This window comes from Emydura macquarii, unplaced genomic scaffold (genome assembly GCF_026122565.2).
Source record: "Emydura macquarii macquarii isolate MOO-44397 ecotype Brisbane River unplaced genomic scaffold, CSIRO-AGI_Emac_v2 contig_2249, whole genome shotgun sequence".
Classification (NCBI taxonomy): domain Eukaryota; kingdom Metazoa; phylum Chordata; order Testudines; family Chelidae; genus Emydura; species Emydura macquarii.
Window position 1 is genome coordinate 61,155 of NW_027132386.1, and position 14,519 is coordinate 75,673.

General features: G+C 60.4%; 1 protein-coding gene across 1 annotated transcript in view; it reads left to right on the plus strand.

The window, feature by feature from the left end:
- TNXB (tenascin XB) overlaps positions 1–14,519 on the plus strand; it is a 53,111-nt gene that overhangs the window by 18,321 nt on the left and 20,271 nt on the right. Inside the window, exons 19-30 of the mRNA XM_067560238.1 lie at positions 715–1,008; positions 1,877–2,161; positions 3,188–3,481; positions 4,670–4,948; positions 6,144–6,437; positions 7,255–7,743; positions 8,655–8,945; positions 9,724–10,017; positions 10,786–11,079; positions 11,846–12,139; positions 12,449–12,742; positions 13,639–13,932. Of these exons, the coding sequence (XP_067416339.1) occupies positions 715–1,008; positions 1,877–2,161; positions 3,188–3,481; positions 4,670–4,948; positions 6,144–6,437; positions 7,255–7,743; positions 8,655–8,945; positions 9,724–10,017; positions 10,786–11,079; positions 11,846–12,139; positions 12,449–12,742; positions 13,639–13,932 (3,696 nt within the window). The remainder of the gene's footprint in view (positions 1–714; positions 1,009–1,876; positions 2,162–3,187; positions 3,482–4,669; positions 4,949–6,143; positions 6,438–7,254; positions 7,744–8,654; positions 8,946–9,723; positions 10,018–10,785; positions 11,080–11,845; positions 12,140–12,448; positions 12,743–13,638; positions 13,933–14,519) is intronic.

Below are 14,519 nucleotides of genomic sequence, written 5' to 3' on the forward strand. Positions count from 1 at the left end.
GATGGACGGATGGATGGATGGGTGGATAGGTAAATGGATGGCTGTGTATGGCAATGGATGGAGGTGGCGGGTTAATGATGGATAGATAGATGAATGGATTGTAATGGGGGCGGATGGATGGGGTGCATGGAACAGGATGGGTGTGTTCTGGGATGTGCAGGTAGATGTACGTGTATGTGTAACCACTCCTGCCAGGTGACACAGGCAGCCGTAAGGGCCAGGCTGTGTATTGTGATAGGTGCAAGGATGGATGGACGGATGGATGTGTGGAGCGATGGACAGAGGCGTTTCTGGGGGCGGCTGAGTGTCACTGGGGATCTTTCCATCGATGTCGGTGGCTTTGGTTCGCCCCCGTCTCTTTCTCTTTCGTTTGTTCTTCCTTCCCTCTCTCTCCTCCCGTCTCAGCTCAGCTCCCGCTGTGGTTTGTGCCGGTCACTCTGGGCCGACCCCTCCACAGAGGTAGGGTGGCCGCAGAGAATCTGGGAACGTGGGATTCTCTTTGCAGACATGCCCCGTCCATCTGTCTGTCCCCAGCTCTCCTTCCCAGCAGCAGGATCCAGCTGTGTCCTGGGACCAGTCCCTGGGGCTCCCTGAATCCTCTGCCCACCATTCCTCTACAGATCCCCTCTGGCTGGAAATAACCTGGTTCCGCAAAGACCCGGCTAGCCGTTCCCCACCCCAGCCACACCCTTCACCCCCCTCTCTCTGTTCCAGCCGCAGCGCCAACGGAGGAGACACCCACCCCCCCGCCCAGCCTGGGGGAGCTCTCAGCCTCCAACGTGACCCACGACTCCGCCCTGCTCTTCTGGACCGTTCAGGCCGGGGACTTCGACTCCTTCCTCCTCCAGTACAAGGACGCGGAGGGCAAACCCCAGGCGCTGCCCGTGGATGGGGGATCCCGCTCAGTCACCGTCACCAGCCTGGCGTCCTCCCGCAGATACAAGTTCAACCTCTACGGCATCTCCGGCCGCAATCGCCTAGGCCCCGTCTCCACTGAGGCCGTCACAGGTCAGCGGCTGCTCCCGGGACGCCGGCCCTTTGCCCTCTCATCCCCTTTGCTTTGCAGTGAGGCAGGGACGCCGGCCACAGAGCCGGGACCTTCCCAGGAAGATGCTTCCAAACCTCCACCCCCCAGAGCAGCCTACGGGCTATTCAATGCAGAGAGGCAGAAGGCTGGGTGGGGATGGGTGGGTGTACGGGGCAGGGTGATGCATGGATCGACATGCACGGGGATGGATGGATGGATGGATAGGTAGATGGATGACTGTGTACAGGTGGACGGATGTACAGGGGGCGAGATGGATGGACTGGCGGGTAGACATGTAAGTGGTTTGGTGGGTGTGTTTGAGGCTACGTGGTTAAATATCTGCCAGGTGCTCCGAGCAGCATTAAGGGCTGTACTGAGTATTGAGATGGATGGATGGATGTGAGGATGGACAGATGGATAGCTGGGTGTCTGGGGGCGGCTGGGTGTCACTGGGGATCGTTCCATCGATGTCGGTGGCTTTGGTTCGCCCCCGTCTCTTTCTCTCTCTTGTTTGTTCTTCCTTCCCTCTCTCCCCTCCCGTCTCAGCTCAGCTCTTGCCGTGGTTTCTGCCGGTTGCTCTGGGCCGACCCCTCCACGGAGGCAGGGTTGCTGTGGGGAAGCCGGGAATGTGGAACCCTCTTTGCAGACAAGCATCGTCCGTCTGTCTGTCCCCAGCTCTCCTTCCCAGCAGCAGGATCTAGCTGTGTCCTGGGGCCAGTCCCTGCGGCTCTCTGCACCCTCCCCCAGCTAGTCCTCCGCAGATCCCCTCTGGTTGGGAATAATCTGGCCCCCCAAAACCCCAGATGCCCTGCCATCCTGGCCGTGCCCTTCACCCCCTCTCTGTTCCAGCTGCAGCACCATCAGAGGAGGTACCTCCCAGCCTGGGGGAGCTCTCGGCCTCCGACGTGACCCACGACTCCGCCCTGCTCTCCTGGACTGTCCAGGCCGGGGACTTCGACTCCTTCCTCCTCCAGTACAAGGACGCGGAGGGCAGACCCCAGGCACTGCCCGTGGACGGGGGATCCCGCTCGGTCACCGTCACCAGCCTGGCGCCCTCCCGCAGATACAAGTTCAACCTCTACGGCATCTCTGGCCGCAAGCGCCTGGGCCCCGTCTCCACCGACGCTGTCACAGGTCAGCGGCTGCTCCCGGCGCACCGACCCTTTGCCCTCTTATTCCCTTTGCTTTGCAGCGAGGCAGGGACACCGGCCACAGAGCTGGGACCTTCCCAGGAAGATGCTTTTATATCCTCAACAAGCACATTACCGGCTCTTCAACACATAGAGAGAGCAGCGTGGCTGGAGGGAGGGAGGGAGGAAGGAAGGGACGGATGGGTGGATGGACGGAGGGGTGGATGGATATGTTTGGAGCAGGGTGATGAATGGATAGATGTGTTTGGGGATGGATGGATGAGTAGATAGGTAGATGGATGGCTGTCTACTGGGGTGGATGGATGGATGGGGATGGCCGTGGAAGGACAGATACAGGAATGGACGTGCATGGGGATGGATGGATGAACAGCTGGGCAGATGTGTCTGGGGATAGATGGATGGGCTGGCGGTTAGACATTTATGGGGTGAATGGGTGTTTGGGGATTCATGGGTAGATATGTAGGTGTAACCCTTCTACTAGTTGGCTCAGGCAACAATAAGGACAGGGTTGAGTATAGGGATGGATGGATGGATGGAGGAATGTCTGGGGATGGATGATGGATGGATGGATGGATGTGGGGAAGGAGGGATGGCTGGGTGTCACTGGGGATCGTTCCATCGATGTCGGTGGCTTTGGTTCGTCCCCGTCTCTTTCTCTCTCGTTTGTTCGTTCTTCCCTCTCTCCCCTCCCATCTCAGCTCAGCTCTCGCTGTGGTTTGTGCCGGTCGCTCTGGGCTGACCCCTCTATGGAGGTGGGGTGTCTATGGGGAACCCAGGAATGTGGGATCCTCTTTGCAGACATGCGCCGTCTGTCTGTCTGTCCCCACCTCTCCTTACCAGCAGCAGGATCAGGCTGTGTCCTGGGGCCAGTCCCTGGGGCTCCCTGCACCCTCCCCCGCTAGTCCTCTTTGCAGATACCCTCTGTCTGGGAATAACCTGACCCCCCCAAGGACCTGGTGAGCCGGCCCCCACCCCAGCTGCACCCTTCACCCCCCCATCTCTGTTCCAGCCGCTGCACCAACAGAGGAGACACCCACCCCCCCTCCCAGCCTGGGGGAGCTCTCGGCCTCCGACATGACCCACGACTCCACCCTGCTCTCCTGGACCGTCCAGGCCGGGGATTTCGACTCCTTCCTCCTCCAGTACAAAGATGCGGAGGGCAGACCCCAGGCGCTGCCCGTGGATGGGGGATCCCGCTCGGTCACCGTCACCAGCCTGGCGCCCTCCCGCAGATACAAGTTCAACCTCTACGGCATCTCCGGCCGCAAGCGCCTCGGCCCCATCTCCACTGACGCCGTCACAGGTCAGTGGCTGCTCCCAGGGTCCCAACGTCTTCCCCTCCCGCCCCCTTTGCTTTGCTTTGCAGTGGGGAAAACAGCCACCAGCCAGGACCTTCCCGGGAAGATGCTTCCCAGATTCCTACCTCCAGGACCCACCTACCGGCCATTGAATGGATCAGAGTGTGGATCGGGATGGCTGACTGGCTGGATCGACGTGTATAGGGGTGGATGGATGAATATATGATCAGATGGATGGATGGCTCTCTGTGGAATGGGTGGCAATGGGGAGGGTCAATGATGGATAGATTGATGAATGGATGTGTGTGGAGATGGAAAGGTGGATGGACAGATGGATAGATGGACGGATGGATAGATACATGGATGGATGGGTAGATAGATGGGTGGATAGATGGACAGATGGATAGGTACATGGATGGATGGGTAGATGGATGGGTGGATAGATGGACGGATGGATAGGTACATGGATGGCTGTATATGGGAATGGATGGAGGTGGCGGGTCAATGATGGATCGATAGATGAATGGATTGTAATGAGGGCGGATGGATGGGGTGCATGGAACAGGATGGGTGTGTTCCGGGATGTGCAGGTAGATGTACGTGTATGTGTAACCGCTCTGCCAGGTGACACAGGCAGCCGTAAGGGCCAGGCTGTGTATCATGATAGGTGCAAGGATGGATGGATGGATGGATGTGTGGAGCGATGGATGGAGGAATCTCTGGAGATGGATGGACAGACGGATGGACGGATGGCTGGGTGTCTGGGTGTCTGGAGGCAGCTGGGTGTTGCTGGGGATCTTACCATCGATGTCGGTGACTTTGGTTCGTCCCCGTCTCTTTCTCTCTCATTTGTTCTTCCTTCCCTCGCTCTCCTCCCGTCTCAGCTCAGCTCTCGCTGTGGTTTGTGCTGGTCGCTCTGGGCTGACCCCTCCACGGAGGCAGGGTTGCTGTGGGGAAGCCGGGAATGTGGAACCCTCTTTGCAGACAAGCATCGTCCGTCTGTCTGTCCCCAGCTCTCCTTCCCAGCAGCAGGATCTAGTTGTGTCCTGGGGCCAGTCCCTGAGGCTCTCTGCACCCTCCCCCAGCTAGTCCTCCACAGATCCCCTCTGGTTGGGAATAATCTGGCCCCCCAAAACCCCAGATGCCCCGCCATCCCGGCCGTGCCCTTCACCCCCTCTCTGTTCCAGCTGCAGCACCGCCAGAGGAGGTACCTCCCAGCCTGGGGGCGCTCTCGGCCTCCGACGTGACCCACGACTCCGCCCTGCTCTCCTGGACCGTCCAGGCCGGGGACTTTGACTCCTTCCTCCTCCAGTACAAGGACGCGGAGGGCAGACCCCAGGCACTGCCCGTGGACGGGGGATCCCGCTCGGTCACCGTCACCAGCCTGGCGCCCTCCCGCAGATACAAGTTCAACTTCTACGGCGTCTCTGGCCGCAAGCGCCTTGGCCCCATCTCCACTGACGCCGTCACAGGTCAGTGGCTGCTCCCAGGGTCCCAACGTCTTCCCCTCCCGCCCCCTTTGCTTTGCTTTGCAGTGGGGAAAACAGCCACCAGCCAGGACCTTCCCGGGAAGATGCTTCCCAGATTCCAGCCTCCAGGACCCATCTACCGGCCATTGAATGGATCAGAGTGTGGATCGGGATGGCTGACTGGCTGGATCGACGTGTATAGGGGTGGATGGATGAATATATGATCAGATGGATGGATGGCTCTCTGTGGAACGGGTGGCAATGGGGAGGGTCAATGATGGATAGATTGATGAATGGATGTGTGTGGAGATGGAAAGGTGGATGGACAGATGGATAGATGGATGGATGGATAGGTACATGGATGGATGGGTAGATAGATGGGTGGATAGATGGACAGATGGATAGGTACATGGATGGATGGGTAGATGGATGGGTGGATAGATGGACGGATGGATAGGTACATGGATGGCTGTCTACAGGAATGGATGGAGGTGGCGGGTCAATGATGGATCGATTGATGAATGGATTGTAATGAGGGCGGATGGATGGGGTGCATGGAACAGGATGGGTGTGTTCCGGGATGTGCAGGTAGACGTACGTGTATGTGTAACCACTCCGCCAGGTGACACAGGCAGCTGTAAGGGCCAGGCTGTGTATTGTGATAGGTGCAAGGATGGATGGATGGATGTGTATGTGTGGAGCGATGGATGGAGGAATCTCTGGAGATGGATGGACAGACGGATGGACGGATGGCTGGGTGTCTGGGTGTCTGGGAGCGGCTGGGTGTCGCTGGGGATCTTACCATCGATGTCGGTGGCTTTGGTTCACCCCCGTCTCTTTCTCTCTCATTTGTTCTTCCTTCCCTCGCTCTCCTCCCGTCTCAGCTCAGCTCTCGCTGTGGTTTGTGCCGGTCGCTCTGGGCTGACCCCTCTACGGAGGTGGGGTGTCTATGGGGAACCCAGGAATGTGGGATCCTCTTTGCAGACATGCACCGTCTGTCTGTCTGTCTGTCCCCACCTCTCTTTCCCAGCAGCAGGATCCGGCTGTTTCCTGGGGCCAGTCCCTGGGGCTCCCTGTACCCTCCCCCGCTAGTCCTCTTTGCAGATACCCTCTGTCTGGGAATAACCTGACCCCCCCAAGGACCTGGTGAGCCAGCCCCCACCCCAGCCGCACCCTTAACCCCCCCTCTCTGTTCCAGCCGCTGCACCAACAGAGGAGACACCCACCCCGCCGCCCAGCCTGGGGGAGCTCTCGGCCTCCAACGTGACCCACGACTCCGCCCTGCTCTCCTGGACCGTCCAGGCCGGGGACTTTGACTCCTTCCTCCTCCAGTACAAGGACGCGGAGGGCAAACCCCAGGCGCTGCCCATGGATGGGGGATCCCGCTCGGTCACCGTCACCAGCCTGGCGCCCTCCCGCAGATACAAGTTCAACCTCTATGGCGTCTCTGGCCGCAAGCGCCTCGGCCCCATCTCCACCGAGGCCGTCACAGGTCAGCGGCTGCTCCCAGGGTCCCAACGTCTTCCCCTTCTGCCCCCTTTGCTTTGCTTTGCAGTGGGGAAAACAGCCACCAGCCAGGACCTTCCCGGGAAGATGCTTCCCAGATTCCAACCTCCAGGACCCATCTACCGGCCATTGAATGGATCAGAGTGTGGATCGGGATGGCTGACTGGCTAGATCGGGGTGGATGGATGAATATATGATTAGATGGATGGATGGCTCTCTGGAACGGGTGGCAAAGGGGAGGATAAATAATGAATAGATTGATGAACGGATGTGTGTGGAGATGGATAGGTAGATGGACAGATGGATAGGTACATGGATGGAAAGGTAGGTGGATGGCTGTCTACGGGAATGGATGGAGGTGGTGGGTCAATGATGGATCGATAGATGAATGGATTGTAATGGGGGCGGATGGATGGGGTGCATGGAACAGGATGGGTGTGTTCCGGGATGTGCAGATAGACGTACGTGTATGTGTAACCGCTCTGCCAGGTGACACAGGCAGCTGTAAGGGCCAGGCTGTGTATTGTGATAGGTGCAAGGATGGATGGATGGATGGATGTGTGGAGCGATGGATGGAGGAATCTCTGGAGATGGATGGACAGACGGATGGACGGATGGCTGGGTGTCTGGGTGTCTGGGGATGGCTGGGTGTCACTGGGGATCTCTCCATCGATGTCGGTGGCTTTGGTTCGCCCCCGTCTCTTTCTCTCTCGTTTGTTCTTCCTTCCCTGTCTCTCCTCCCGTCTCAGCTCAGCTCTCGCCGTGGTTTGTGCTGGTTGCTCTGGGCTGACCCCTCCACGGAGGTGGGGTGGCCGCAGGGAACCCAGGAAAGTGGGATCCTCTTTGCAGACATGCACCGTCCATCTGTCTGTCCCCAGATCTCCTTCCCAGCAGCAGGGTCTGGGATCCCTGGGTTCCCTGCCCCCTCTCCACACCATTCCTCTCTGCAGATCCCCTCCGGGTGGGAATAGCCCTTCACCCCCCTCTCTCTGTTTCAGCTGCGGTGCCGCCAAAGGAGGAACCTGCTCCCCCACCCAGCCTGGGAGAGCTCTCAGCCTCCGACGTGACCCACGACTCCGCCCTGCTCTCCTGGACCGTCCAGGCCGGGGACTTCGACTCCTTCATCCTCCAGTACAAGGACGTGGAGGGCAAACCCCAGGCGCTGCCCGTGGATGGGGGATCCCGCTCAGTCACCGTCACCAGCCTGGCGCCCTCCCGCAGATACAAGTTCAACCTCTACGGCGTCTTCGGCCGCAAGCGTCTGGGCCCCATCTCCACCGACACCGTCACAGGTCAGCGGCTGCTCTCGGGTGCCAACATCTTCCCGTGTTTGTCCCTTTGCCCTGCAGCACGGTGAGGTTGCCAGCATTGGGAAGACACTCTCATCTTCTCAGCCACCTTCCCGTCACCGCCTCTCTCCATTGCACAGGGGCTGGGCACACATGGAGTGTTGCTTCTGCCCAGGTTCCTCTGCCCCGCTTGTCAGAGGCTGCCCCGTTCCTTCTTCCTTGGACTGTCCATGGACCTCTTCCAGCTGCCTAGATGTGACTGTGTCCCACCGTCCATCCCTCCATCCGTCCATCCCCATACACACCCATCCATCCAGCCCCATACACACCCATCCATCTATCCATCCATCCATCCAGCCCCATACACACCCATCCGTCCATCCGTCCATCCATCCAGCCCCATACACACCCATCCATCCGTCCATCCATCCGCATACACACCCGTCCGTCCATCCGTCCGTCCGTCCGTCCGTCCGTCTGTCCGTCCATCCATCCATCCCCATACACATCCATCCATCCCCATACACACCCATCCATCCATCCATCCAGCCCCATACACACCCATCCGTCCATCCCCATACACACCCATCCATCCCTCCCTCCATCCATCCATCCATCCCTATACGCACCCCTACGTCTGCACGTCTGTCCAGACTGCCCACTGCCATATCCCCTCAGCACCGGTTGCTGCTCTCCCAAGACTCTCTCGCACTCAGGACACACCCAGGCCCCATCTCCCAACCCTCCTCTTTGCTCCCTTGTGGCCTCCCAGGTTAACCCTTCACTCCCTGCAGGGTCCCTGAGCAATGGGGTACGAGCCCCCGGCCCGTTCCCTGCCCCTTTTCTCTGGTTAATCGTTCCTGGCTGGACTCAGCTGATGGCCGCGCTCTTCACCCTCCCAATCTCTGTTCCAGCCGCGGCACCACAGGAGGGGGCCAGGGCGCAGCTCCGCCTGGGCGAGCTCTCGGCGGCCAACGCAGCCCACGATTCCCTCGACCTCTCCTGGACCGTGCAGGAGGGGACCTTCGACTCCTTCCTCCTCCAGTACCGGGATGCGGAGGGCAACCCCCAGGCGCTGCCCGTGGACGGTGCCCTGCGCTCCCTCCATCTCCACGACCTGGCGCCCTCCCGCAGATACCAGTTCAACCTCTACGGCGTCTCCGGCCGCAAGCGACTGGGCCCCGTCTCCACCGAGGCCGTCACAGGTCAGCGGCTGCTCCCGGGTGCCTGGGTCTCCTCCCTGCTCTGGCTCCCCGAGCTCCCCATCGCTCTCTGCTGCCACTTGTGCCCTTGCTGAGGACGGCAGCCCACGGTGCGGCACGGCGCGCTGTCTGTCTGTCTGTCTGTGCCATGCCTGCTGGCCCCCAGCCTGTCCCCAGGGCCCAGGGGCTTTCCAAGGGCGGCTGAGTCCTGCCTCTCCGCCCCCTCTGCCTCATTCTGTCTCCTTCCCCATCCTGCCTTCTGTCCATTCCCTGGCCTCCTTTATCTCGCCCACTCTCCTGCCTGTACTTTCAGCGGGTTTGTTCCTTTCTTTCCACCTCCCCCCGTCTTTCGATCTGCGTCCATCCTCTGTGATCCCCCTTCGCTCCCCCTTCTGGGGTCTGTCTCCTCTTCATCCTTCTCTTCCCGTTGCTCTGCCTGTCCAGCCTGCTCCGTCCACTTCTCTCCCTTCGTTCCTCGGCCGGCGCTGCTTTTTCAGCTTTCCTTTCCCATCAGCCTCCTGTTCCCTCCCCTCCCCCCTCATTGCCCCCTCCCTTGCTGATCTCGCTCTTTCTCCCCACCTCCCTTCATTCTTTCTTCTATTTTCCTTCCTTGGCTGCATCCTCCGATTTTCTCTCGTCTGTTTCCTCGTCTGTTTCACATTTTCTTTGGTCGCTTTGGAGTCTATATTTTTCTCCACTCGGCTCCTTTTCCTTCCCTCCAATCGTTCCCTTCCATCACGGGCAGCGACCCACACCTGTCACCCGCCTCTCTCTGTTCCAGCCGCGGCGCCAACGGAGGAGACACCCACCCCCCCGCCCAGCCTGGGGGAGCTCTCGGCCTCTGACGTGACCCACGACTCCACCCTGCTCTCCTGGACCGTCCAGGCCGGGGACTTTGATTCCTTCCTCCTCCAGTACAAGGACGCGGAGGGCAGACCCCAGGCACTGCCCGTGGACGGGGGATCCCGCTCGGTCACCGTCACCAGCCTGGTGCCCTCCCGCAGATACAAGTTCAACCTCTACGGCGTCTCCGGCCGCAAGCGCCTCGGCCCCGTCTCCACCGAGGCCGTCACAGGTCAGCGGCTGCTCCCGGCGCGCCAGCCCTTTGCCCTCTCATCCCCTTCACTTTGCAGTGGGGCAGAGACGCCAACCACAGAGCAGGGACCTTCACGGGAGGAGACTTCCCAGACTCTGTCCTCCATGAGCTGGCTAGCAGCCATTCAGTGTAGAGGGACATGACTGTGTCCGGGGGGATGGACGGCTGGGCATACATGGGAACGGAAGGAAGACAGGAGCGAGTTAACTCGCTGGTTGTGCGGAGGATGGAAAAACAGCTGCGTATGGGGATGGATGGATAGATGTGCAGACACTGGATATTTTTGGGGATGGAAGGATGGACGGATGGCTGGGTGTCTGGGTGTCGGGGCGGCTGGGTGTCACTGGGGATCTCTCCATTGATGTCGGTGGCTTTGGTTCTCCCCCGTCACTTTCTTTCTCATTTGTTCTTCCGTCTCTCTCTCCCCTCCCGTCTCAGCTCAGCACTCACTGTGGTTTATGCCGGTCGCTCGGGGTTGACCCCTCCACGGAGGCAGGGTGTCCATGGGGAACCTTGGAATATGGGTCCTTTTTTGCAGACATATCCTGTCCATCTGTCTGTCTCCAGCTCTCCTTCCCAGCAGCAGGATCCGGCTGTGTCCTGGGGCCAGTCCCTGGGGCTCCCTGCACCCTCCCCTGCTAGTCCTCTCTGCAGATCCCCTCTGCTTAGCAATAACACAGCCCTCAAGGACCCGGCAAGCTTCTCCCCGCCCAAGCCACCATCTTCACCCCCCTCTCTCTGTTCCAGCCGCTGTGCCATCAGCGGAGGTATCCGCCCCCACACCCAGCCTGGGGGAGCTCTCAGCCTCCGACGTGACCCACGACTCTGCCCTGCTCTCCTGGACCGTCCAGGCCGGGGACTTTGACTCCTTCCTCCTCCAGTACAAGGATGCTGAGGGCAGACCCCAGGCGCTGCCCGTGGACGGGGGATCCCGCTCGGTCACCGTCACCAGCCTGGCGCCCTCCCGCAGATACAAGTTCAACCTCTATGGCGTCTCCGGCCGCAAGCGCCTCGGTCCCGTCTCCACCGAGGCCGTCACAGGTCAGCGGATGCTCCCGGCACGCCAGCCCTTTGCCCTCTCATCCCCTTCGCTTTGCAGTGGGGCAGAGACGCCAACCACAGAGCCAGGACCTTCACGGGAGGAGACTTCCCAGACTCTGTCCTCCATGAGCTGGCTAGCAGCCATTCAGTGTAGAGGGACATGACTGTGTCCGGGGGGGATGGACGGCTGGGCATACATGGGAACGGAAGGAAGACAGGAGCGAGTTAACTCGCTGGTTGTGCGGAGGATGGAAAAACAGCTGCGTATGGGGATGGATGGATAGATGTGCAGACACTGGATATTTTTGGGGATGGAAGGATGGACGGATGGCTGGGTGTCTGGGTGTCGGGGCGGCTGGGTGTCACTGGGGATCTCTCCATTGATGTCGGTGGCTTTGGTTCTCCCCGTCACTTTCTTTCTCATTTGTTCTTCCGTCTCTCTCTCCCTCCCGTCTCAGCTCAGCACTCACTGTGGTTTATGCCGGTCGCTCGGGGTTGACCCCTCCACGGAGGCAGGGTGTCCATGGGGAACCTTGGAATATGGGTCCTTTTTTGCAGACATATCCTGTCCATCTGTCTGTCTCCAGCTCTCCTTCCCAGCAGCAGGATCCGGCTGTGTCCTGGGGCCAGTCCCTGGGGCTCCCTGCACCCTCCCCTGCTAGTCCTCTCTCCAGATCCCCTCTGCTTAGCAATAACACAGCCCTCAAGGACCCGGCAAGCTTCTCCCCGCCCAAGCCACCATCTTCACCCCCTCTCTCTGTTCCAGCCGCTGTGCCATCAGCGGAGGTATCCGCCCCCACACCCAGCCTGGGGGAGCTCTCAGCCTCCGACGTGACCCACGACTCTGCCCTGCTCTCCTGGACCGTCCAGGCCGGGGACTTTGACTCCTTCCTCCTCCAGTACAAGGATGCAGAGGGCAGACCCCAGGCGCTGCCCGTGGATGGGGGATCCCGCTCGGTCACCGTCACCAGCCTGGCGCCCTCCCGCAGATACAAGTTCAACCTCTACGGCATCTCCGGCCGCAAGCGCCTCGGCCCCGTCTCCACTGATGCCGTCACAGGTCAGCGGCCACCTCAGGGAGCTCCCACCCCCCCACCTCCGCCCTCTCCTCCCTGCTCTTTTGTCTCCACGGGGCTCACACTGGAGGCATTCCTTGGCACCCCGTGAGCCCCCTTTCCTGGGTGTTTCCTTTCCCTCCAGCTCCTGATCCGCTCGGCGCTTCCAGCCCTTTTTCCTGCTCTCACGCTCCCTCGATGGCTTTTCATTATCCGGGGGGCGGTTTCCATCACAGTTTCTGCTCCCCCTGCCCCAGGTCACCTCCTCGGGAGAATCCACCTCCCAAAACTTCACCCCCTTTTATCCGTTCCAGCTGCGGCACAGCCAGAGGAGACACCCGCCCCCACACCCAGCCTGGGGGAGCTCTCAGCCTCGGACGTGACCCACGACTCCGCCCGGCTCTCCTGGACCGTCCAGGCCGGGGATTTCGACTCCTTCCTCCTCCAGTACAAGGACGCAGAGGGCAGACCCCAGGCGCTGCCCGTGGACGGGGGATCCCGCTCGGTCACCGTCACCAGCCTGGCGCCCTCCCGCAGATACAAGTTCAACCTCTACGGCATCTCCGGCCGCAAGCGCCTCGGCCCCGTCTCCACCGAGGCCGTCACAGGTCAGCGACTGCTCCTGGGGCACCGGCCCTTTGTCCTCTCATCCCCTTTGCTTTGCAGTGGGGCAGGGATGCCAGCCACCTGGGCAGGATCTTCCGTAGGAACTCTTTCTCGCTGTCCCATGAGCCACTTACCAGCCAGGCAACAGCTAGGAGTATGGGTGGGTGGATTGGTGTGTATGGAGCAGACCGACTGAATGGATAGAGGTGTATGGAATGAATGAATGAATGGTTGTCTGTGGTGACTGCTGTTATGGATTGATGGGGATGGTCATGAATGGATACATGAATGAATGAATGTGTGGGGGCGGGAGGGACTGACTGACGGTAGGGAGGGAGATGGATGGATGGGGGTAGATGGGGGTGGATGGCTGGAGTTTATGGAACTAGGTGGGTGTGTTCAGGGCCGCACAGGTAGAGGGGCACACGTGTGTGTAACCCTTTGCCAGGTATAGTGATGGACGGACGGACGGATGGCTGGGTGTCTGGGTGTCTGGGGATCTCTCCATCGATGTTGATGACTTTGGTTCACTCCCGTCTCTTTCTCTGTCGTTTGTTCTTCCTTCCCTCTCTCTCCTCCCGTCTCAGCTCAGCTCTCGCTGTGCTTTGTGCCGGTCGCTCTGGGCCGACCCCTCCACAGAGGTGGGGTGTCTGCAGAGAATCTGCGAATGTGGGATCGTCTTTGGAGACCTGTGCTGTCTGTCTGTCTTTCCCCAGTTCTCCTTTCCAGCAGCAGGATCCGGCTGTGTCCTGGGGCCAGTCCCTGGGGCTCCCTGCACCCTCCCCCGCTAGTCCTCTCTGCAGATCTCCCCTGGCTGGGAATAACTGAGCTCCCGCAAGGACATGGAGAGCTGCCCCACATCCCAGCTGCACCCTTCACCCCCCTCTCTCTGTTCCAGCTGCGGTGCTGCCAGAGGAGGAACCCACCCTTCCACCCAGCCTGGGGGAGCTCTCGGCCTCCGACGTGACCCATGACTCCGCCCTGCTCTCCTGGACCGTCCAGGCCGGGGACTTTGATTCCTTCCTCCTCCAGTACAAGGACGCAGAGGGCAGACCCCAGGCGCTGCCCGTGGACGGGGGATCCCGCTCGGTCACCGTCACCAGCCTGGCGCCCTCCCGCAGATACAAGTTCAACCTCTACGGCGTCTCCGGCCAGAAGCGCCTCGGCCCCGTCTCCACCGACGGCGTCACAGGTCAGCGGCTGCTCCCGGGGCACCAGCCCCTTCCCCTCCCGCCCCTTTGCTTTGCAGCGAGGCAGGGACGCCGGCCACAGAGCCGGGACCTTCCCAGGAAGATGCTTCCAAGGCTCCACAAGCAGATCACGGGCCCCTGAACAGCTAGCGGGAGCAGCGTGGAGGGGTGGGGCAGGATGAGTGAATGGCAAACTGTGAATGTCAGTGGTGGATGGATAGATAAATAGATGGATGCCTGTGTATGGAGATGGACGGATGGATGGACGGGTAGATCTGCATTGGACTGGATGGATGGATGTGTGCGGGGAGGGATGGATGGATGAACAGACAGCTGGCTGGGTGTCTGGGCATGGCTGGGTGTCAGTGGGGATCTTTCCATCAATGTCGGTGGCTTTGGTTCGCCCCCGTCTCTTTCTCTCTCATTTCTTCTTCCTTCCCTCTCTCCCCTCCCATCTGAGCTCAGCTCTCGCTGTGGTTTGTGCCAGTCGCTCTGGGCCAACCCCTCCATGGAGGTGGGGGGGCCATGGAGAACCCAGGAATGTGGGATCCTCTTTGCAGACATGCCCCGGCCATCTGTCTGTCTCCAG